This window comes from Ambystoma mexicanum, chromosome 10 (genome assembly GCF_040938575.1).
Source record: "Ambystoma mexicanum isolate Mex_15411 chromosome 10, UKY_AmexF1_1, whole genome shotgun sequence".
In the NCBI taxonomy this organism is placed as follows: domain Eukaryota; kingdom Metazoa; phylum Chordata; class Amphibia; order Caudata; family Ambystomatidae; genus Ambystoma; species Ambystoma mexicanum.
The window spans coordinates 1490246135-1490271874 of NC_090932.1; the positions used below are offsets into that span (position 1 = coordinate 1490246135).

At 42.9% G+C, this 25740-nt stretch overlaps 1 protein-coding gene across 16 annotated transcripts in view; it reads right to left on the reverse strand.

Annotated features, from left to right (window-relative positions):
* CLIP1 (CAP-Gly domain containing linker protein 1) overlaps positions 1 to 25740 on the reverse strand; it is a 1286645-nt gene that overhangs the window by 194642 nt on the left and 1066263 nt on the right. For 9 of the 16 annotated variants that reach the window (XM_069619609.1, XM_069619610.1, XM_069619607.1 and 6 more), the window contains one exon: positions 10184 to 10204. The exons of 5 other annotated variants lie outside the window; for them this stretch is intronic. In XM_069619609.1, the coding sequence (XP_069475710.1) occupies positions 10184 to 10204 (21 nt within the window). Of the gene's footprint in view, positions 1 to 10183; positions 10205 to 10230; positions 10435 to 25740 lie in introns of those variants that run through there. 2 more of the 16 variants (XM_069619613.1, XM_069619612.1) reach the window with 2 other exon arrangements.

Consider the following 25740-nt stretch of genomic DNA (forward strand, 5'->3'; position numbering starts at 1 on the left):
GCTCCCAGTGGCTGCGAGGATTAAGTTCAAAACCCTCTGCATTGCCCACAAGGCCTTCTGGGGCCTTAAGCCTCAATACCTTCAACTCTCTCTTCCTAGATATCTTCCTTCACGAGCCCTTCGCTCATCCGCCTCAAACTCCCTCAGGGTCAGTCGCTTCTCCAAGCAACGAGTTGGTGGTAGATCTCTTTCTTCGGCTGGGGCCTCCCTCTGGTACAGCCTCCCGGCCTCTCTGACACTTGAAGTGGACCATCTCTGGATCCGGAAGCACCTCAAGGCACTTCTTCTTTGCTTCTGCTTTCTCTCCTCCTCTCCCCTGCTGAGCTCCAGGCTGAAACTGAAATTGCACTGGTCACCTGGCTTCCCTCTGTTCTCGGGCCCAGGTCCCCTCCCCGCCAGTTGCACACCTGCACTGCCCCCTGGCACTGCCCTGCACTCAGGGCACTTGCCACCACTTAGCTGCACTTCTTATTTATTGTATTTATTGGCTTGTATTTATTTTTTTTGGCTTGTATTTATTTTTATTGTTATCCTATGTACTGCACTGTCCCCTCCCCTTTCCCCCCTCACACTTTTCCCTCACCCCCCTCCCATGCACTTGCGCAATCTCAATGTCACCTGGCCTAGTAAGATTGTTGTCTCTGTCTTCCCTCTGTTCCCCTCCCTTGCCTCGTCGCGCCTTGAAACACTTGTGTATAGGCGTGTTATAAATGCCATATCATATCATTGGATAATCACCAGTGAAAAAGTTCTTGAAACACGATAATATAAACAGCTGGTCTCTAACTTCAAGAGAGGTGGTACCATGGAACTATATCGGACCATATTTCCAGATAAACAATTGCGAAATGAATTTATGTGTTTCAGATTTAACGTGATGCCGACTAGTGAGATCTTGGATCTTAGAGAAAAGGGGAAAGATCGACTAACGCTGTGCCGGTTTTGCAGCTCCCCGGGGTTGATAGAATCATTGCATCGAACGAATAGATTAATTAAAAAAATGTATATGTAAACTTTGATAGGCTGTGGTGGGAAATGTTGCATGGAAAGAAAGTATTGCTATAGATTGCTGTTGTCAGGTTTCCGATTCTTATTTGCAAATTAACTCCTAAAGAAATTATAGATTAAAGTACAGATCTGATATTCAGATTGATCAGATACTTTGTCAGCATATGTTGAAAGGTGAACATACTCTATGTTTCTGTGTTATTCTGTCATGATGTATTAGCAGTAGCAAAATGCATGAAAGGAGTTTTTCTCTGCCGATTATAGTTGTGTTTTTTTTTTACTTGATGTTTAAGATTCTTTACTGTTTTGGAATAATTGTCTGTTTTAACTCTCTTTTCTGTATCTTTTTGTAAAGGTTATGTTTAACCAATACAAATAAATAAATAATAATAAATCCAGCCATCCTGTCTCAAACCCCTGCTTCTATCCCTTACAACTATACCTAAACTAAGGAAGTAATGGATCTTCTTTGTCCAGAGGAATGGCTCCCTTATTCGAGGCAGTGTACCACAGCTCTAATTCTTAAGTAGGATCTTACCTGAGGGAATGACTCCCTTCCCCAGGTCATAATCCCGTTTCAAGGCACAATTTTCCGGATTAAAGTTCCAATTTAAACATCAACATTCCTTATTGCTCATAGATGTTTCTACACTACTGGGTTCATGGAGAATGTCTCCCTTCTCCAGGCATCTTGCTCCCAGTATTGTCACAATGCCAGCAGCCAGAGGAAGGACACCCTTCCCCTGGTATGTTTTCAGGCTTGGTTTGCTGTTCACAATGCCAGGGGGGAATGACTCCCTTCCCATGCCATGTGCTTTTCTCAGACTTGGTTTGCAGTTCACAATGCCAGGGGGAAGGACTCCTTTCTGTTACGCTCACCTGGTATCCACAGGGACGCCACCCAGCCGGGTTACTCGCTGGTATGCTTCTCAGCTTTACCCTGATGTGGTCTGCGGGGAGGTTCTGCCTGAAAATAGAGGAGGACTGTGTTCAAGACTGACCGACTGGGGTAAGTATCCTCCCTCCACTCCTGTATGATTTAAGTCCCTCTGGCGCCCTCTCCTCACCTTGTGGTAGAATAAGGCGTGCTCTCCGTCCTGCCTTCTTTGCAGGGGCTCGTTGCCTTTCATGGGCGAGTGCGGTCCAGTTACTTCACTGACGCCGGTCCGTTTGATATTGTTCAGGTAGGTCTTATTGCAGTTCTTTAGTTTTGTTGCTATCCTGCATTCCTTTCTTTGTTTAAAATTTCTCTTTTTTCTCCCTTAGGTATGCGGAGCTTCAGCGCGGCGAACTGGCTTGGTTGAGCCCCGCTGGTAAATGATGGCGCAATAAGAGCGCTATGATGCGGTAAGTAAGCGCTATGCGCAGTGCTGCAAAGTCTTGCCTTTGCTAACCTGTGTTTTCCTTCCTTGTAGGTCGCGGTGTTCTTCAGCGCAAGTGGAATGTCCGGAGTGGTGCCAGCCGAGAGGCGACCAGCCAGGTAAGCCTTTTGAGCAGTTCGTAATTTGTAAATGTCTCTACTGCTTTCTTTAATGTTGCCTCTATCTTCCTCTTTCAGGTCGTTCTGTCCGGGAGGCGTGCAGATTCGAGGAAGCTGTACTCAGTAGCTGCAAGTGTTTAAAGGTGAAGACTGCAGGTAAGATGCTGCTGCTAATGAAGTTCCTTTTGTCTCTTTGCAGGTTCTGCTTCTCGGAGGTTCAAGGGAATAGCTGGACACAGTGAGCGCCACGTTGCAAGCTGCAAAGTAACGCAAAGCGTGTTGTCTTGCTCGGGTGTGGTTTAAATAGCCCCAACAAAATAGTCCAGGTAAAGTAGTCCCTAGGCTGCCACACCCAAAACACTAGACCGCATAACTTGGTTCTTAGGAACCAAGCTATGTGGATGCCTCCATGTTGGCTGACAATACAATAAAGTAGTTCCCAAGCACATTGCTTTTCATGGTGTATGAGGCTGGCGCCATAGGCGCCAGGACTGGCCCCAGGAGGGCTTTTGAAGAGGATGCCAGGCTCTAGACGCCCGAGTCCTGACTCCACCTGGCCAATGGGTTTGCCAGAGGGGGTTTTGGGCGAGGGTCGTGACACCTTCCCTGTGTCTTTTCTCAGGCTTCTTTTGCACTTCACAATGCCAGGGGAAGGTCTCCCTTCCCCTGCTCTTTTCTCTGGCTTAGTTTACACAGTTCCCAACTGCTAGAGGGATCTCAGACCCTATTCTCCCTCTCTTTGGCTCAGCCCACTTGGTTCACTCTCCTGCAAAGCGTTGCTTTGAGGAAGGCTTTCTCATTTCTGTGGGGACCGCAACCCTAGTCTCTTGCTCCTTTGGTTTGACCAACCTGGCTCCTTCTCTTGCAAACGACTGTCACAAGGAAGATACCTTGTTCTGCGTGTGGGTCCCAGACCTTGCTGTCTCTTGCATTTTGTTCTGACCAACTTGGCTCCCTCTCTCACCAAGTACTGTCACAAGTGAGATAGCTCGTTTTTGTATGTGGGTCCCAAACCCTGCTCTCCATGCCCCCACTGACACCAGCATCTAGCGCTTTACATTTGCGGGCCTCTGGACGCTCTGTCGATCCTTCTTGGATGCTTGTGGTCGTTCTCTGGTTTGCGCGGGTGTTTCTCTGCCAGTCGGCTCTGGTACCATGCTTCTCGCTCATGGTTCCAGTCTCCTGCTCCCAGTGCGGCTCTAGGTTCGCTCCAGGCCACCCGGTTCTTGATTCCCCTGAGACAGATCATGGAGGCATGCACAACACCCATACTTACTTTGGCGAAGACAAAAGGGAGACAGTATGTTAAACCCAAACTGTGGAGTAAATCAAAAATGCACTAGTTGGGAATGCAGAAAGAAAAACAAAGCGGTTAACTGCCATGTAGAGAGCCAGACCACTTCCACTGCTTTTCATGGCAAGTCCAAGGAGAGTGGCCATTCAAATGAGACAGTGGCGTTCTCAGTTTTAAAAGGAGGTTGCTGAATGCCCTAGAGGTGGACGGTCAGAATTTTTGCAGAGATGAAGGTGGTCCCACTACCTGCTGGAACACAATGTGTATTACAAAGCAACAACCATTGAGTAAAAAATTTAAGGACCAAGGAAATATTGTCTTCCATCTTGAGCAGTTTCGCTAATGTATTAGCATTGGAAGATATTAGCTCACATGATCTAACTTTGGTGGATTTTTTTGATAAATGCAATCCGCATGCAGTACGCGTTTGGATGCAATCACGAGTAATTCAGAACGCCATCATTTGTACAAATTGGGCTTTGTTCTCTCCCTTGGAGCCTAATGCTCAATTTGTCAAGCAGCAACAACCCTCCATTACTACTCACTACACTATGAAAATCGTTCCCAGGAGCTGAGAGGACCAAGATTCCTGTCTGAGACTCACTCTCAGCATTAACTAGTCCAGGTAGTGGAAGTAAGTACATTTTCTGTCATTAGTTGGAACTCTAGGGGTTATTCCAAGTTTGTGAATAATAATTGTAGCTCTTTGGGCAAATACAAGTTAATACTGCTCCAAGAAACTTGGCTCACCTTTGACCCTATTTGGGATGCTCATGATGTGCTCACAATTGTGGCAGGTAAAGGTCTATGTGGCAGACCCTTTGGTGGCCTACTTACTGCAATTCAAGCTGACACTAATTCTAGCAGTACCCCGTGGGCCTCCCCTAACGCTTTTATCCAAATGACCCGGTTGAAATTGGTTCAAACATCGTATGCTATCATAAATTTATACTGGAATCCGGCAGGGATCTCAGATGAATGCTTCCTAAAAGCCCTAAACGATATGTTGAACTTAGTTATTTTGGACGGTTCTGTCCACAAGTTATTAATTGCAGGCGATTTCAACTTCAATTGTATTTGTTCCAACGACGAGGACAAATCGACTCGCATTAAAAAATGGGCTCAATTTGCAAAACATCATAATCTCATCAGGCTTAATGGAGCATTCAGTTCTGATATCCCCCCGGGCTCTACCTGGTCTAGAGGTGTTTCTTCATCCATCATCGACTATATGTATACGAATGTAAGCCTATTTTCAGATGTTCTGGATTTTGAAATGGTGAAGTCATCCATGAGCGACCATAATCAATTGACTGCCTTTTGGCAGTATTACATTGATCCCAATTTGCACAGAGACAAAATTGCCCAAGGTTGATGTAATGTTAACAATGCAGGTAACAGACTCTGATGGACGGAAAAGGCTTTGGATTCTTTCCATGATCATTTGTCCCAGAAGATTGTAAGCCTTCAGACAAACTGCAGCTCCTCAAACATTTGCTATTCCGATATGATCCAAGCCTTTCAGTCCTCATGCCTAGCTCACTGTCATGCTCTGCCCACTGTCGCCCTACATTACATGTTTTTGATAACGAACGCAGCAGAAAAGAGAAGCGCAAAATCTGCCAGTTTATATCCGTCATAAACATCTCATAAACCTGAGAACAAAGTACACGAATTGGGTCATAGCTATGCGTGCCTACTTATATAATATTGATAGTCAGCAACTTCTGGCTGCATTACAAAGCAAAAACATCGCCAAAACCTGGGCATTCCTTAATCAAGCTACTGTTGGTCCTCAAGCTGTCATGCAAGCCAATGAAGTCTCAGGATCCGCCTGGCTTGCGCATTTCTCCGACCTATATAAGGTTCCTGTTGGCGGTATATCCTTAGAGTCCTTATGCCCCCCGTCCCGCTTTCATATAAATTTTGATCTGGATGATATTCTTTTTTTCATCAAAAAGGCCAGTCGGTCCGGTGCTCGTGGTCCGAATGGCCTCTCTAATAATATGTTAAAAGCCCATCCAGAAAGCTGGGGTCGTATCTTGTTTCAAATTTTTAGTCTTATTATCATGACTCAAAAACTTACACCTACTTGGACCCATTCTATAATTGTCCCCATTTTTAAAAAAGGGGACAGGACCTCCCCATCCAGTTACAGACCTATAGCGTTACTGGACGCTCCAGGTAAGATCTTCTCTCGCTTAATCATGAGATATTTACATCAGTGGATTGCGCAGGCCAAGCTCAATGACCCTTTTCAGTCAGGTGTTGTGGCTGGGTTAGGCACCATACCTAACATCATTACACTACACATGCTCTTGTCGAACCATGCTGCCTGCAAACAGACGTTGTTCCTAGCCTTTGTCGATTTTAAGGTCACATTCGACTCCATCGATCACACCCTTCTTTATCACAAAGTTAAATTTAATTGCCCACCCTCCCTGCTAACTGGGACAACACTGCTACATACTAACACTTCTATGCAGGTTAGATTAGACCTGGGGGGCAATATGACCTCGAAATATCATACATATAGAGGGCTGAAGCAAGGGTGCCTTCTGGCTTCATCAATCTTCAATTTGTTTATACATGATCTGGGTGTAAATCTTAATAAAATCTTGAGTGATCCTCCCAGTTTAGGCACTCACAAGATCCCATACCTTTTTTACGCGGATGATTTAATTCTCATTTCCAAAACCCACACTGGACTACAGAAACTCTTAGATGCCCTAGAGTCTTATGCAGATTTAAATCATCTAAAGATTAACATCAATAAAACTCGAACAATGGTATGTAAATGGCGTTTGGGTTGTAAAGTTAAACCCTTCAGGTGGAGTCTGCATAATGTTACACTTGAACGGGTGTCCAGCTATAAATATTTGGGAACGCTAGTTGTAGACACTCGCTCAAGCAGTGAGGCTGACTTAGAAATCACTGGCAAATTGCGGTCTTTAGTTGCCCAAGCAAGAGTACTCATGGGCAAATTTGGAAAATTCACAATTAAACATGTGTTAACGTTTTACCTCCAGAAGGTTCTCCCAATTCTAACCTATGGGTCTGAAGCTCTTGCTCCTAAACCCACAGCATGGTGGGACAAACTAGAATCTTCTTTCTGGAAGCAAGTTTTACACCTACCCATGTGTACACCCTTACCTTTAATTCGTTTTGAATTAGGTTCTTTATTAATGGTTTCCTTTGTCACCTGGAAATATTGCGCCTTCTTTCGAAAATGTCTGCTATCATTGGAGCGTCTAGACATACTGGTTAAGGTGGCAACACATTTACTTATACGAAATCAAACATTCTCTCAGAAGTGGTGTGACTTTACCATGAATGCTTTATCTGATGCTTCAGTTGAATTAGTTTTGCTTTTATCTAATGAGGCCCGAGCAAAACTGAAAAAAAAAATCAATATGACTGGTGTATGACACAAAACCAATGCCTAAAATATAAGGACTTTGATCGTAGCTTATTTGGTCATAAACGCTTTAGAGTCATGGATGACTATTTGGCCAAAGCTCCTTGTTCAAAGCTCCGACAAAAGTTTCTTCGCTTCCACTTGAACCTCTGGCCAACCCTAGATGTTTTGGCACGTAGGAAGCAAATTCCAAATATTGAAAATCAATGTCGGTTTTGTAAAAATCCTGTTCAAAGGGAGACATTGGAACATTGCCTAATCTATTGCCCACTATTATCTATCACCCGAAAGAAGTGTTTCAAACATTTCTTTGAGAATCAGAATGTGTATACCGAGAAAAATATGTGACAATGTATCTTTACAACTACTTCCCTTTCAGTAAAGATAGCCACTGTACGATTTCTGGATGCAATTTTTCCTGATTCGCAGTAATACTGTACTCTGCTTTCCTATATCATCATTCATTATTAATTTGCTTGGCTTTTGAATGAAGTAATTTTGGAGGTAAAATGACTTGTAATGGATTTTTGTGTTATTCTCTGCTCTGTTGTGTGGTCATGATATTCATGTAAATATTATGTAAGATGATTTTATATTTTCTAAACATACTGTATTGTATTGTATTGTTTTGTACTTGTCGTAAAATTTGAAAGGTTGATTTTATCAACCAAACAAATAAAAAAAAAATAATAATATCGTCTTACACGAAAGAAAGGTCTACACCAGAATGCAAGGTGCTGATAAGTCATCAGATGACTCTGGTGAGCTGTAAATTCCCAGTTCCCTGAAACTTCAAGGACTAAACAGAAGCCATGCAATGGAATATTCGAGTAGCATATACAAACCATGTCATGATACAAGAAAAATTCATACAGCCTATAGAATTGGAAGATGCTTTCACTATCACCTGTTAATTGGAAGAAACAGCAAGACAAGATGTCAACGGCAAAGAGGCACCAGCCGAATTGAAGAAAGAGAGTACACCGCAAATGCAGGGCAATCGATCGAATGAGAAAAGAGAATGAACTGGCAGGAAGGAATGCACTAATGCACCATTTCTACGAGAACTTGTTCCTTATTCAGCAGTGACATGCACATGGGAAATGACTAGAATTGTCTTGCAAGCAACAGTTTGTGTCATGCGTCTACACAAGTCTTATCCAAAATCTGTCACCAGAAACCGTTTTGCAAGCACATAACACTGTAAGAGCGTCCCTGTGATGGAAGCAATGTCATAGGTATGAAAATGCATTATTGGCGATCAACAATGTGCATGCCAGAGGTTCCATGCTGCATTGCATAGCTTAGGTTGACAGCAATTAAGTCTGACTGATGACAGACTCTGGCTCAGATCTCAGAGTTATGCTGTTCCACATGTACAAGAGAATGGTATAACAAACTAATTGGGGACGAAGCTCCTTTTTTCACCAAGCAAAAAGCCTATGGAACGTATTACTTTAATACATCAGCAATGTGAATAATCTTCTGAAATTCCAGAATGTGAACCAGGGTGTTTGTAACCCTCTATAGAAGTATGACTAATTAGCCATGGATTTATTTTGAAAGATTGGTTTTGATGTAGAAACAACTTTGTTGTTTTTGACTGTTAATCAGACCTTACTGATTAGAGAAATGACTTTGAAGGCAAAGTTATGGGACTGTAATAACTATGTGAACTTACTATGTGATACAAAATTGGCAAAGGAGTTTTTGATTTTTCTTCTACCATTTGATATACCGGCACCGTAAACTTGTATTTTTCCTGATAAGGTTTTGAAATCTGTTTACATGCGTTTTAGATTTATTGGCAAAATAGGACGTTTAGTTGGCTCTTTCGCGTGCAGTGAAAAATGAGTAATTGATGCATTGAAAACTTTTATTTGATGTCACTGGATCAAGATTTTTATTTTCTTTAAGTTTGTTACGCTTAAGGTTTCCTGGAAACAATAGAACTATAATAACATTAAAATAAATGCTAGTTGCGTCATTCAACCTCACCTGATCATTGAGTCACACACATAATGCACTTACTAATTTATGCTTGAAACCTGGGGATAAGGACAATGAATTGATACTCTAGTAAATATACTAAACAGGTCGGGGGTCACCCATAAACATCTTGCCCAAATATAGAGAAACCTGCAATGTAAAGTTGAAAAACTTCTTCAGCCATGTCTGCTGTTGAGAGCAATGGGCAGAACGAGCTGCGAGACAGCAGCAACCAGGTGCAAATGCAGCCAGAAACAAAATCTCTTCCAGAATCGCTACTATCACTTGGCTGCAGTTGCACCTGTGAGAGAATGCTCCCTGGAGTGCAGGACCGGCCAGGAAATTGGGTTGCAGCCAGAAAAAAAAGACTGGGAATAAAATGGAATGTTAAATGAAAAAACAAGAAAATCCTAAAGGCACAGAAAGAACATTTGAGCACAGGTGGGGAGTTTTGTGGACCAAAAATTAACATTTGTGGAGTAAAATAGGAACTTGGAGCAATCTGCGGTGGTGCTGCAGATGACTTAGTCACTTGGTGGAAATGCAGATTTCTCCAAAAAGTTTCCCTTTTAGTTTTATTAGGTGAAAATGGCAATGTAGCGGTATTGACTTCACCAACAGATAAAACTGTTAGAATGACATACCAGAGCCATAAGTGGTTTCCCCATGTCAGACTATAATTTTTCCCCTCGAGAGGCCATGGGAGCTACAAGTCCTGAGGTATGAAATTATATAATTTTTGAAAAACAATTGAAGTTTCTGCCTTAATAACCAAAGCTAAGGCATTACCAGTCACCTCCCTCATTCTCAAGCCGGAAAGCAGGCAATGCAGAAGGGAAGGCGATTTAGATTTGTTGCATATTATTACGGATGTTCTTGGTGAGAATGCAAAATCTTGTATACAGACAAGTAGTCTCGTCAGGCCTACTTTTCTCATCAATCAGATTCTTCCCTTATTACAAAAGAGAAATAAATTCATTAATGAAGCAAGTACCTTAAAGTGCTACTGGGCAAGCTTTAAAAAATGCAAGATAACAAGAACCACGTTAGAACAATGAAGGAGAAATGCAAAATACAATACGGATGGAAACTGTATTGCAAGTTGTTTGTTGGAAAATAAAACACAGCTCGAGAAAATTACAAAACAAAAGCAGGACACAGGGGGGACATGTGCAGCCAAAATATGTACAATGCTGTACTAACAAAAATAGCTATTTATTGTAACGTGGATAGACTTTTTTTAGTCTTACCATATAAGACACACAGATATAGCAAAGGAAGCAAGAGTGGAAAGGGAAAGAAAGGAGTGAAATGAGCATTGGTAAGCAGCGCAAGCTGAAAGACAGTCAAACAGTTAGCAATCCACAACAAATCAAATGCATCAAAAGGATTGGGAATGAACCCAGACAGCAGTAGGGTAATCAATATTAACGTGTCATTGTTGACCAGATCTGCCACTGTGATGTGCCAGGTGATTTCACATGTACTAATCAAATAGGAGTTCAAAAATATTTTAATAGCTTCAACATACATTTTCTAGAGTTTCTCCATGCTTAATCCACAAAAATAAATGAAACATTAAAGCAATCTGGGCACTATTTACCATTTTGTTGAATGGTGGTACTGTAGGAACACCAAAAGGGGTGAAAACGAGTAATAACTGCTTGTTGCCATAAATGAAATCATTTCGAGAAGCTAGCAATTTACCCCCACATTCGCTGTCAATGCACTCAAGTCTCATTGGTAGGGAGCATTCATCTACAACATAATCATTCACACGGATCTTACATTGAATGATTGTGGAGATGCATCCATTAATAAGAGACCTCTATGAGAGCAAGAACGGATTTTATGACCAATGTCACATATCAATGGTCTTAATGAGCTGTGGCGGAGCAAAAAGTACTGCGTGACACAAAAGCATGTTTGCCCTATAGTATCATTCATATACATAAAATGGGGAGGGGATACATGCATATAAAGATTTCAAGTTCATTTAAAGCAGAATAGGGTTTCCCTTCTTGGGGCTGGCCAACATAAACTATGCCAGGAAGAGTTAAACAATAAAGTGTGTGGGTTCTTCCTGTGGGGGCAGGCAATACTAGTCTCCTGCAGGTTCTCAAGTAAAACAATTTCAGCGATGCAGCACTTAGTCGATTCTCGTCTCAAAATGCACAGTCTCAGGAATATTGGCAATAGTTGCTTCTTGTCATAGGTGTGCTTCATAGGGATATAGCACAGTGCTAGCTATATTTACTCCACACCAGAAGGCATGTGTCTGGAATGCTGCTTCATGATCTGGAGTAATAGTGCCAAAATTCACTCTGTGGGTCAGGTTGCCAGGCTCATACTTTAAGAGATCTCCAACGCCACTGGCTCCTTCTCTTATTTCTCACTCTCTTTTGTGTATATTTATGGTATTATAGTGAACTTTACACTGTATAGAATGTCTTGCTCGATTATAGGCTTAGTGTTCACTGGGTCAAAATGGCACCGGCTTTCAAGAGTCTTTCCTAGGTTTCTCCACAATTGTATGGCTTGCTGCTCAAGGGGCGTCATGGCTCTCTAAACAGAGTCCTATTAGGCATCAATTTTCTGTTCAGCAATTCAATGTGGTGACACGTTCCAAATCACAAGGGACAAGTAATTAACCAGTAGTTCAGTGGAGATTTGGCACGCCTGATCAGAATTTGATTGAAGCACAAAAATCATAGGTATGTTGTACAATCATGTATCAGATGCAGAAAATAACCCTTTAACAGATGAGGAATGTAAGGGAAGAGAGGAATTGAGCGTGGTGATGAAGAATAAAAAAACAATTTCAGTTGCATGATGGATTGTTGGTCTGAAAATCCATTTCAGGTCATATCCGATGGGTGGTCCATGTGTCTTTTCGGGGGTTAATGTTGAATAACACCAGGCATAGAGGTTCGCAGAAAACATTGGAAATTGTATTGGCCGCATATGTCCCAAGATGTGGAATTACCAAGGGTGTTTGGTGGGTTGTGCACAAATCTTCAAAAACTTAAAAAGACTCCAGGGTCATTTATTACATACAGCACTCAAGTCATCCCTGGACTTATACCTACAAATAACAACAAAAATAGGCTTGAGTGGACTGTTATAGAACATACACTTTGGTCATTGTTTTTTCGAAACCATTCTCGGTTCCTTCAGTTTATTTATAAAACCACCTTACTTATCAAAATACAGTGTGTAGCACTCATGCAGTGTCCACAGTTATACCATCATGTGTGAGAAACAATGTATATAAAACATTAAATCAACAACATAAAACTAACAATACTTATTTACTTTCCATGTCCATATGTGTGGGTAGTTTGGTCCCACTTCTTAGTTTTATGTTGTTGATTTAATGTTTTTATATGAATTGTTTTTCACACATGATGGTATAACTGTGCACACAGCATGAGTAGCACAGGATTTTTTTGTACAAATGTTGAATTTTGTGATAGAAACACTATCAAGGTAGCATGTATTGCTGCTAGTTTTGTCTCTGTAACATCCTACTACACACTGTTATTTGATAGGTAAGGTGGTTTTATAAATAAACTGAAGGAACCGAGAATGGTTTCGAAAAAAGAATGACCAAAGTATGTTTTATAACAGTCCACTGAAGCCTATTTGTGTTGTTGGTGGTGGGCTGTGCACAAGTCGAGCCCGCCACCCCAACGCATAGAGCACCGTTAACGAAGAGAGGTTTGACACTTCCCTGGTCAGATTTGCAAATCAATTGCATTGGCCAGTCCAAAGGCCATCACAGGGAAACAAGTACATGCTAACAGTTTGATGTCAAAATGGTTGGAATGTATACCTGCTCCTGATTGCAGTGCACAGACCACAGCTACTTTGTTGGTAAATCACATATTTTCTAGGTTTGATTGCCCCAGAGACTAGAGTCAGACCATTGAAGTCATTTTACAGGTGTAGTGATTACCAAGATGTGGCAAACTTTGGGGGTAAAGAGGAAGTTATATATTTCATACCGCCTATCCTCCAGTGGCGGGTGGAAAGATACAAAAGATCAATAATTGACAAACTTAAAAAGTTTGAGGATGAAGCAGGGTCTAGTTGGCATTTATAACTCACTTTAGTGCTGATGGCCATTAGAGCAGCACCATCCAGATCTACAAATCTCAGTCTACAAATCTCAGTACACATGATATTATCACAGGCAGGAAGATGGTACTTCCCCAACATTTGTTGTACAGGACCAATGAGCAAGTCTTCGTAAATGCATCCAAAATTCACGAGTATGTGGAAGAGTTGAGAAAGCATTTGCAATACGCATTTGCATTTGTGCAGTGAAACCTAGAAAGAGCAGCTGAGGGTGCCAAATCATACTATGTCAGGAAGTCATGTGTTGGAGAGTAGGAGGTAGGTGACCAGGTATATAAGTTAAATTTCACAAAAGGGAAAAATAAGAAATCTAAGCTAATGGCGTTGTAGTGTGGCCCATTAAAAATTGTGGTCAAGCTTTCGCCTGTTGTGTATAGAATACTGATAAAGGAAGGGGATCTGGCTATGCAACAGTTTGTCCATGTGAATCAAATAAAACCATTTCACCCGAAACAGGAGGTGCAAAGCATGGAACAAACTGGAGAAACCAATAAGGACTGAAAGGCGTATCGAGCACAACAGACGCAAGGATACACCCGGAACTAGATAAGTAAATCAGTTTGCGATGGTCGACAAAGGAAAGAACACGAGATTAAGAGTAAAAGGATTCATCGTAACAAGTAAGTAAGTGTGTTTGGATTGCTTACTGGAATGAATGGGTGACTGAAGTATCAGTAAAAAGTGGAGAAAAAGAGAGAAAAAAAAGTGGATAAATCAGTGGTATTTAATATGTCTGTTTCGTTCCTCTATTTTAGAATGGTTAATCTGTTTCCCCCAAAAAGCTTCCCTGGAGCCTGATGTTCACGGAGGAGGCCCCAGTGCAAAGCAGGATGGAGTCCCTGATATCTGTAGAAGAAAAGTCTGGTAAGTGGAAACAGATTAGCAGACTCAAGGGGAAATACAGATGACAACATGGCGGTCCACGCAACGTGGGAAGAAAAAAAAAAGTGTGTCAAAATTCAGCTTGTTTTATTTGAAAAATGTACTAGTTATAACATGTCTATTAACCTTGACACGTGACACACCGGCAAATGGACACATTCTGATGAAGCCGCAGCCAGCATCAGGAATTTTGATGGAGGATGCCCCTGTATTCATGTTAGGGAACAGGCAACTCTTACATCAGAACCTCTATACAAGTGTAGATCTTGATAGGGTTTTGGAAAGGAATTTCAATTTTACAGAAATTAAATCCACTCAAGACAGACAATGGGTTCAAAGAGCGGTGAAAGATTTTAATGCAACTGGAGAAGACATTTATGAACACATCATGTTCTAAGAAAAAAGGGAATGCAGAATGGCCGTTTTTTTTTTATTGCAACTATCATTGTTACAATAATTGGGGCTGTTGTGGGGACAACTGTGTCAACAGCAAATGTAGTGTTAGTTAACACATTGGGGGCCAAGACCTGAGAATTAGGCCAATATTTGAAAGTGGACAAGGTTAGAGTGGAACTGGTTCAGATTGTGAATTAAACTATTGTAACCCTGAATGATCAATCAACTCTGTTACATAGTATACATGTGATGGTTAAGCAAGATGGGATATTATAGGATATTCTGAATTTTGTGAATCCAATGGAGGCAATACTCACTAAATATTTGGGTTATTCCAGTTGATTCAGGGTCACATTCCATTTCATTTTGTTTCATCTGATATCATTCGGCAGATGATTACACGGATAACTCGAAGAGATTGAGACAATGCAGCAAAGGGTTGCATTAGAAATGGGAAGCACGATTCCCCTGCATATAGAAGTACGGAAGGCAATTAGTTTTCTCTTGAGTATTCCATATATCACCCCAGAATTGATATATCTGACCAAGTTAGTGCACAATGTAGGATTCTGGCAAAGTGATAAATATGTAAATATGGTTATTCCTGAAATGGTGGCCTTTCAGACATGGGAAACAGGTGTGTACCTCATTCCAAAATTAGATACTTGTATAAAGTTCAAGGAGTAGAACTACATATGCCCAGGCAAACCATTCATACCCGATGCAACAAATGCGCTATGTGGGTTGCAGCAGGATCAGAGTGTTAGGGAGGGATGTGTGGTTTCAATAAGTACTCCAAAATCTGAGGAATCGGTGCATGCCAAACTGAACACAGGTGGTTGGTCAGTACATGTGCAGTGAATTATACCGTCACGCACCTCAATCATGGTTCATGTGTTGTCAGACCGTTGAAGTACAATGTGTTTTTTGTCACAGTGCCTAAGGATACCGTGGTAACAGTTGGTGGTCTAACATTATTTCATGTGGATGGTGACCTATGGGAAGGGAGAGTACAAAACATTGAGTTGTTCCAAATAAACCAGTTTCCTTCCTAAAACAGAGTATCTCCTGAAACATAAGGATGCACACACAATGAAACTGAATATACAAAAGGATAATATTACAGTGCGTGATCTCGGTTTGACAGACAAAGACGTACCCATGGGGGACGCTGCAATGGACAGAAAAGGGATTGATCATTGTGGGGGTATCTATGGTTGCCATCTTGATATGGTTAGTGGCGCTCACAATAAAGTTTTACATTTGTTCAACTGGGTTGACAGCAATAAAAAAGAAGAAAATACATTTGAATGGGGTACATGCTTTCTAGTCTTAGAGGTTAGTTGCTCTGCAGAGTCCCCAGAAAAGTGGGGGATGTGTAGGGGAGGTTATGAGCTAAAGAATTTGTGCAGCATATTCTGTGTGTAGTGTAGCACATGGGTTAATAACATTTATTAGAACCCGGACGGGAGAAGCCATCCCATCAGGTGGCTAGGAACGCAGGCTTGAACCGCTGATGCAAGCCCGCGTTCTAGCCAGCCTGACAGCCGGCTCCCCCGTCACCACCTTCCCCTCACCCTCCTCCTCCCTCTTTTTTCTTCATTTTTTAAACCCTTCCCATCCCCCACTCACCTTATTTCGCTCCTCCTTCCTGGCTCCAGCTGGCTGCCATGGAAAAGGCCCTGTCCCTTTTACATGGCTGCCATCTTTGTAAAGGATTTTCCTTCATTCAATGGGACGTGTGCGGCTTCCCTTTGAATGAAGGAAAATCCTCTTTTTTAGCACTGTTACCGCTTTGGCAACCCACGGTGGTAATAGCCTTAAGCTCCTGTTCCAAGGGCTGGAACGGGGGTTAACGGGCCAGAGTCCTTGTTATCCACCCTTGCATTGCTCGGGATGATAACTTGGGCTGCCAGGCCATTAACCCCAGTTCCGTCCCTTGGAACGGAGGCTTAACGTCATAGTATTAGGGACAGGTGGGGTGACAATGGTTACTAAAACTTAGTATAGGGGTGAATTGAGTGGGCTAGATTTGTTAGGCCCCAGGCTCAGAATGTACCAATATAGCAGCAGGTGCACAAACACTTTCACTGATCATCACTAGTTTCAGAAAGTGATGCAAAATTGAAAGCTGAACAGCAGTGCTTTGCAAGGTAGAACGTGCAGTGTAACATCGCGATGGGTGCGGAGCATGAAGAGAGGAAGGAAGATGCAACATTATTGGGAGGTTGTGTTATGCAGAATACTGCACAAAGGTCTTTTAAGCCAGGGGCTGGAAAATTACAGGAGCGGAATCAGAGGGGGCAGGATGGTTGCTGGAAGATTCTGGCACGTAGTGTGACAGATGAGACCATGGAAAAGGCTGGGAAAATGGTAAAGATAAAATTACAGAAACCTAGGAGAGCTTTAAACAAGGGAGAAAGGAGGGAGGAGGGTGTATTTTCCTGGGAGTTTCCTGATGAGAGAGAGAGAAGCTGCTGGTTGGCTGAAAGGAGAGGGCTCTCCTGCAAACCTGTCTCTGGTGGTTTTGCGGCTGGCTGGAGAGCAGCGTAGCTGCAGAGGGTGTTCTTTGAAGGCCATATTACGAATCTGGGGAAGTGTCCTGGCAGAAACAGGCTGAATCGTACTTGGCAGCAAGGAGGACCTGGCGAGTCAAGGGGAGACGATAATTCCAAAAAGCAGAGAGCTCAGTCTATAAATAGGTTAACAATCAATTAGGACCCCCTTCTGCAGGGTATTTTAATTGGCACGGTATCCGAGTGGACACAGAAGGTTACAAAGTAGCCAGAATCCAAAGTATTAGCTGGGGGTTTCTTCATTCACACAGAGGGTCAGAATCTCATACTCCTGCTACTAATCCAACGTTAGGCAAGGGTAGGGGAGTAACGGAGAGCTGCAATTTATTCATAGTGTATTGCTTTCATAACTGAAAAGTGCCTGTTAGGATGTCTTAGGTTAGAGCAGCGGTATTCAAACTGTGGGGCGCGGCCCCCTAGGGGTCCGCGGGTGCATCTCTGGGGGGCCCTGAGAGCTCAGCATGAAATGTAAAAATATTTATTTATTTATTTTTAGATTGGAAGAAATGGGCAGGGGTGGCTCACATGGTCGGGTTGAAGCATGAAACTGTCTCAGGCAACAATGAAAAAGTGGCCCGCAGTTGTAAATAGATATTCATTCCTTTAGTCACAGACTGGGCTTCATTACAACTATAGTGCTACGGTAACAACGGTGCTACCGTACCGCCATAGTACGAGTTGTGCTCGCGGGTGCCTGACAGCCCGCCAGGTCTGACCTGGCAGGCCGTGTGGCACACGCGAGCACAGCTCGTCGAATGCACCGGCACCGTTATTAACGGTGCCGGTGCATCCAAGCTCCCCATTCCCATTGAGCCCTATGGGGCTCAAATGGGAATGGGGATCTACCGGTACCGGCACCCTGCGAAAGGGTAATTATCAGGACCGTCCTAACTCAGCATGACCCGGTAATTGCCCATTCGAGGGTGCCGGACCCAGATGCAACTCCGGCAGCAGCGCTGCCGCCAGGGTTGTAATGAGGCCCACTGTTTCAATAGTACCCAAGGGGGTGCTTTGTGTTAAAATGTAAGTACATTGTGATATATTCAGCAACAATGGTCAAAATTACGAACTGCATAATAAAGTAACTCATCAAACTGGTCCACATTGGCCAAAATGGTGGCTCATTTTGACTGGTCCACACTAGCATTTTACATTTTTGGTACAGGCATTGCCCTATAGGCAAGTCCGAGTCTGGCGGCTCATCCATAATGGCGAGGGGGCGCCCACCCAGTGGCCTCTCACCCATTATGGAGGAGCTAAGGAGCCAGCCCAGTGAAACAGTGAGCACTGCCTCAGGTGCTTTTTCCAGCTGATGGAGTGCCCCTGGGCTGGCTGAACTGTCAAAGGGAAACACTGTTTCCCTTTGAAAGTTCAGTTTAGTTCCCCAGCCGCACATGCTCACCGAGCCATGCAAGTGCTGGGGTGTTTTGCTTCGCCAGCATTGCATAGCTCATTGGAAATGCTGGCTGGGGCACTGCATGTCTGTATGTCCGAGGGGGAGCTCCTGCGCCTCCTTGCACATACGGACAGAGCAGCCTGGAGCAGGGCCTTTCAGCACCCACACGCAGGCCAATGCAGAAGGTATGTTTATGTTAATTTTTTTATTTAAACATGTGTATGCTTATGTTATGAGTGAGTGTATGGTGATGAATGCTCGTGTGAATGCTGTATGAATGTGCAGCGCCTTGCATACACACTTAATCATGTTGTTTGTGTTAGGCCCAGTGGGGCCCAGGGGACAGGGATGTTATCTTTTTACTGGACATCTATCATAGATGTTCAGTAAAAAAAATGTCATGCTAGCACCAATTGCAAACTGTTTGGCTATTTACCCATTTTTTTGTTAAAAGTATGCTCTACAATGCAACATTTTAACCATTTTAATAAAATTCACAGTGGGGAAACCCCCCCCGAACCCTCCTTTATTGGTTCGGGCTCCCTCACTATGCTCGGTCGCTATGGCATTTTTGGGGGAAATAGTTATGCCCCTCCACTTAAAAAAATCACCAGCCGCCACCACTGGCCCTCAGACTGTGTTGGGAAAGGGATGGGGGAACCACAATAGGCGGGAACCATGGGATAGTGGTGGGAGCCGAGTGAGGAGAGCCCAGGGTGTGTGATGGGGTGGGGAGAGACCAGGGACTGGGTAGGAGTGGGATGAGGGAGCCCCGCGACTGTGATGGGAGCAGGTGAAGGCGTGCAATACATACTGTCCATTTGGCATTTCTGGGGGTTCCCGGGCCTGCCCAAATTTTGCTCAAGGGGGCCCGAGCCAGAAAAGTTTGAAGACCACTGAGTTAGAGGGAAAACACATTTGAATTGCTATGCTGCCCCAATGTAAAATGCTTATTGATGCAGAGTGTGTTTTCTTACATTCTCGCAAGTGCCCAAAGTAAAATGCTTACTGATGCAGCGTATTTTTTTTCTGGCTGATGAAACGGAATATCTATATAAAAATGCCTAACTGTGAAAGCATGCAGTGGTCTTTATTGCGCCTAGTTCCGTTTGGGTTGCATCCAGAGATAAATGCGCATCTAGAATGAAATACACAGAACAAAGTCTGTAAGTACCTAGCTAAAACTGTGGCAAAAAGGGAAGTGTCAGAATTTCTCCTACAGGTCTTGGCTTCTAGAGTCTATCAGTTCCCCCGCTATTGATGCTACCCCGCACCTCCCCAGACAGTATTGCTCTTGCACATTGACTATTTATTGACATTTGCCCTGTGCTCATGCAAAACAATGCACTTCGGAGTGTGAGTAAGGACCATATAAGGGTAGTAACAAACTCACTCTGCATTCCCTTTCTCTCCCTCAGACATTCACCCTCCCATTCACCTTCTCCTGTTGTGATTGGCTGAATGTACCCTGTAATGTGTCTCCAGATTGGTTATGTCGCCAATGATTCCTCCTCCTACTTCAAAGAAGAGCTCCATGCCGATTTTCTGGTGGCTCTGCTCCAAATGCTTTGGTAGCAAATGGCTTCTGCAGGGCTTCCCAAGCATCCACGCCTTCCCCTGGCACGACCTTCCTGGCTTTTGAGTCTGCTGGTACGTCTTTGGGTCTAGTTCAATAATGATCAGGTTCAGGGGGTTCAAGCATGTGCTGCAACACAGTACTGGGTCAAAGTTCCCCCTTTTGATTTGTCAGCTGTGACTCTCAGATGAAAACGAACATTGTTTGCTAATTCCTAAAGGGCTCTTAAGACTTGTCTTTACTCACGGCTTTCTATCTAATGATCCCCACTCCAACAAAGTGCCATTTCCTGGGCCAACTCCGACTTTCAGGGTCTCCAAACCTATGAACTCAATTGGATTCATGTTTTTATATGAAGGTTTTGTCCCTCAGGCCAAAATGTGAAACTTCACAATAGGCAGCAAGACCAGCTAAAGGAATGCAGCTTCTCCCAAGTTTCATATGACATCACTTAAATCAGGGAATGGAGGTAGTGTTTTTTTACTTTATCACAGAGTCCATAGTGTGATACTGTTGCTGTAAAGACTTATGGCCTCATTACGAGTCGGTTGGTATTCTGGTGGTAAATCTGCAAGAATACTGCCCAACTGAATTACTGTTACTGCCACTTGGTCCAGCTGGATTACAAGTGGCAGTGTAAATTCACATTAATGTATTAGTCTGTAGGCCTCTATGGGGCTTTTTTGATGGAATTACTGCGGTGTAATTCTGTGGCAGTAATGTCATCGATTCTGTCAACTTTTTGTCAGAGAGTTGGAGGATTTACCTCTAGAATGATGCTGGAGGTAAATCCTCCTCTCCAGGGCCATACTCGTAGTATGGTGGAGCAGCAATATTGGCAGTAATTTCGTTACCACCAATTCTTTCACGCTCCACCATACTTGTTGTGAGGCCCTTAGTAAAATAATGGTAACTTAGTTTTCATGTTCTAGCTTTTTACAGGACGCTACCTAATTGTGTTTAGCAATTATTGTAATGAACATCTTCTTATAAAACAAGCCTGCGAAACAATTTTCCTCAACATTTGATATTCTGACTTTTCTGAAAATCCTAAAAATTGCGCTAATGAGCGATACATAATAAATTCAACAATTGTATTTGCTCCTGATCCCATGACAATTAATTGTATAACTTTTAAAGTGGTAATTCCTTTGTTTGTGGTCTTCCATGTAATTCTACCACGACATTTACATTATCACATATACTTGCTGCGTTAGAATCGCAGCATTCAATAAAAATACCTATGTGGCAGTGAAAGACAACAGGACTTCTGCTGGCATTACCCTGCTGATGAAAGATTTAGGGCGGACAGAACCCTGGAAAATGGATATCCAATTATCAAGGTCTAATCAAATAATTGTATTCAATACAGCTTCTCAGAAGTAGACTACCTTTTGATGGTTCATTCTTTGGTTGACCACATGGTGAATTCAGCCATTTACACCATTTCACTTTTGGACTATGCTGTTAGTTCTCTTGACATGGTCAACGGAGGAAGAGGCTCTGCATCCAAAACAGTGGAAATAAAACCCCTTATTATTAAAGGATCAGAATGTCACACCAGAAGTAAGGGATAAGCTAAAATAATTCTGGGTGAAGAACCTTGTTTCGGCCACAAACTTGAGCACAATGTGCGAAGGTTGAAAGCTTCCTTTCAGGGCCCTTTCCATTTTACTAACTTCATTCAAAAGAATGGATGGTACGGCAGATCTACAAAAGCTGGAAAATTCACTCAAAAGTCTAGAAAGTGAACATAAGAAAGATAAGAAAGATTAAGCAAATAAAAATCATGCTATGCTAAACATCAAGGACGACTACTCCAAAAATATACACTTGCCCGTTTCAGTATGCCCAAAAGGAAAGGAGTACTAATTATTTGGCAAGATGCAGGCCACATGGGAAACCATATATGAGCTGGTAATAAATGTACGATAAAAAATCCTATTCTTTGCTTATAAACTCTGGTTAATCATCGACCTTTCTTCGAGGAGCTCTTAAAAAACACCCATAACCAGTGAAACAGGGACAGCAAAAGGGTATGACTACATTAGGAGAAATAATTCTCTTATTATCTATTGCCAAACTCCATAGGACCCCTCATGTCCGGCTTACTAACTGAAGAGGTGGACACCACAGAGCGTTTGTTATCAGCAGAGTGGGAGAATCTATCGAGGGAGTACACTCATTGAGAACTGTATGCTGTAGGTATATAAGTAATTGTTGAGAGTACAGATGCTCATCCACAATCAGACACAGGAGGGGAAATGATGTTTGCAGAGCTCTACAAAAACCTAAAAGTGGCATCCTCGTGCCAACATGTTAACTGTAGCAATTCAGAATTATTTTGGAAAGAGGCTTTTTTCAGTTGCCTACCAAATACAATAAAGGTTTGCCTTTCATTTTGTTTGTGAGAGGCAGAACATTCCATTGGGTAGCTGCCTGAACAGGTGAGCCCCTGCAGCAAACCCTTTTCTACTTCTATTTCTCCACCTGGATGAGTAATGTAGAAGGGTATCCGGTCATTTTTTCGAAAACTTATTTTCGAAACACCATTTTGTTGAAAACATTTTGCTGAAAATGTTTTTCGAGTGCAGTATTTTTTTATTTTATATGTTTTTTTTGGTTTCGTAAGTAAAAAAAAGTGTTAAAAAAATAAACATTCGAAAAAAATGTATTCGGCAAAATTGTGTCGAGAAAATGGCATTCGAAAATATGCCATTCGAAAAAAAACACTCTAATCCATGTAGAAGCAGGTCAAATGTCCCAGGGCAGATAACGCACAAACCTCCAGCATGGCAAAAAGTGAGCACATCTCTACCCCTTTCTACAGTCTATTGAAAATATCCAGGTTTTTATAACTTTTATTGAACTAAAATTGTATATTCTCATATGTACAACAAAATGGGTTTCAAAGTCGCAAAAACTGCTCCAGCAGATGGTCTATATGGCATATGAAAGCTAATGCATTACATCATTTAAGCATTGCTTTGCCTTTACAGATAATTGTCTACAGCATAATGTTTGACTTCTACTACTTGGCAATAAAGTGCTATATGCAAGACAAGAAAAGACACTTATGAAAACTGAAAACACAGAACTATCTCATACTGAAGGCATGTAGACAAACACTCTTACAAAATAATAATTCTGACGCTGCAGTGGAAGGTGATACTGTGGTAAGGTTTCGTTGTGTTGTCAATGAATGAAGCATGCGCTCATGCATTAGTTGCTTGTGGTGCTAGTTTGCCACTGGTACAATAAAAAAAATGTTGAACAGGAGGAATGGAGCAGCACAGACTTATAGTGTCTAAACAAAATGTATTTATTTCAGGCCAGCACGGCTCGAAACAGTTTGTGCTGAAATAAATCATGTTTACACTAAGTGCTTTGGCCGGTGACTACTGACACAAAAGGTATTACACAGGGCATCCTCTAATTGACATTCATGGAGGATGAGTGACAAGGGGGTCATGTTAAAGAAAAATGTAGATGGAGAGTAAAGACTTTATATGATGTCCAATCAACGGAGAAAAAGGCAAGTGAGTTCAACGAGTACCTGCAGAATAGCAGGTTTGTGAGTTCTGGGGAACTGGCTTGCTCATCTTGTGCTAGTGACATCTGGCACAGAAGGGGCTTGCATTAAGCTTGCCTGCAGTGCACCGGTAGCAAACCCTTTCAATCCACCCAGTGTGAGGCCATAGCAAGGTTCTACACCCCTCCGAGAGTCACGGGTGCTGACTGTGAGAAACCTGAAGGTGTTTCACCCACTAGTCCCCGGGGATCGGTCATCCAGGTGTCCAGGACACAGCCATCACTATTGGAGCCAGTTCCTGGGGTGGACCAGTGTGGGAGGATCACCTAGATGAGGGGTCTTCAGGGGAGTGGAAGTGGGACACCGAAGGGTGAGACGAAGTATCCACTTCCTTGTAACCCCTTCACCCCTAGGATACCTAAAAACTCAACCCTCCCCCCACCTTTCTCAACACAAACACTTTCTCACTGACAGTTCATTGTGAGCGACAAGGGACTAACACCAGAGCCGTATACCTGACATGTCCCAACACCATGGTCAGGCAAGGTCAGGCAATTACTTATCATTACACACACCTGATTCCCATCAAACTTCCCCACACAGATAAAAGGCAGAGCTCGAAAGCACACTCTGAGCGAGTAAAAGCACACGAGGAAGCAGCAGTTCCAGAATAGCAGTTTAACACAAGAAGAAAGGCTGCAAGAACGGAGAGGGTTGCAAGGCGGGAAATACCCTTGAAGTCTAGAAACAGTTATTTTCACGAGCCTTGGAAAGTGAGAAGCCCAAGACCGGGAACTGAAGCTGAACAATCCTATACTGTGCATCAAAGGTATACGGGGTGCTCCTGTGTCAATAACCCAGGTGGGGTTATGTCCTTGGCTCCTGCAAGAAAGCCACGACAGTAAAAGCAGCACAGCCGGTGAGTCGGAGAAACCGATACAAAATCATCTTGTGTGTGAACCAAGGTTGCAAGCAGCAAAATTTATGAAGAAATCCACGAAGGACAGTGTTTGAAGCGCACGTAATGAGAGGCGCGAACAAGTGGAGACTAAAGGAGTGAATGTACTTTGAAGAAGCCAAATAAAATGTGTACAGTCGTCTGGTGCCACGTGGGTGCTCATTCAAAGGTATCTGTTAGGTATCCAACGGAATGGCAACTGTATATTAAAAAAGATACTTTTGTATTGAAGTGGTCCTGCGACAGGTCACGCTAAACCCAGTGAGCATTCGAAAGTCTTGGATAAGTATAAAGTGAACTGCAATTGGTCAGAGCCTGGCTGAGGGAGACTAATTGAAAGTGGAAAGGGGATCTGAGCCCGGCTGTGGCGGATACACAGTGAACCGTGAGTCACCCGAGAAGGAATCATTTTGGAACCTTAAAATAAAGGGATCTGAGCCCAGAGTAGGGGTGTCCACAGTAATAGAAAAGGGATCTGAGCCCGGCTGAGGGGGATCCAAGGAGAGACACCCGAATGACATCATTGTAAGAAGAAAAGAACTTTCTGTTTTTGTTTTGTACATCAGGCCCTCTGAGTCAAGAGACTTGGATGAGAAGAGAGACTTGGGCACAGAAGGCCCAGATGCTGGAATTGGAACTGCATCCTCGTGTCGCGAAAGCCAGGGTGTGCGCGCTTGGCTCCATTGAACCGCCTTTCCCCGTGCTGAAAACATGGGGAAGGGAGGCCAGCGGCCTGAACATCCTAACTTATCATTTTGTAAACACCTTTCTTTTGCATGAACATTCCCCAACACTATTTGTAAATTAGCAGTAAGGATTGCCAATAGGTTTTTTTAGCATAGGTCCTTTTATTTTGACAAGACTATGCTAGGACTGCTTTATTATTATTTGATGGTCATAGCTTGCTCCCATCTGTAGATTTAGGTTTAAATAGGCGTTTTTCGCCCCCTTGTGAAAGTTCAATAAACACCCTTGAACTGTGGTTACTTGTGTCCGTCTTACTTCAATACCATGCCTTCTTTACATGACTGAAGACTGCCCCAATCTAGCTGGCTTATTAAAAATAAAAGGAAGGCTCTGAATCACTTGAAGAGA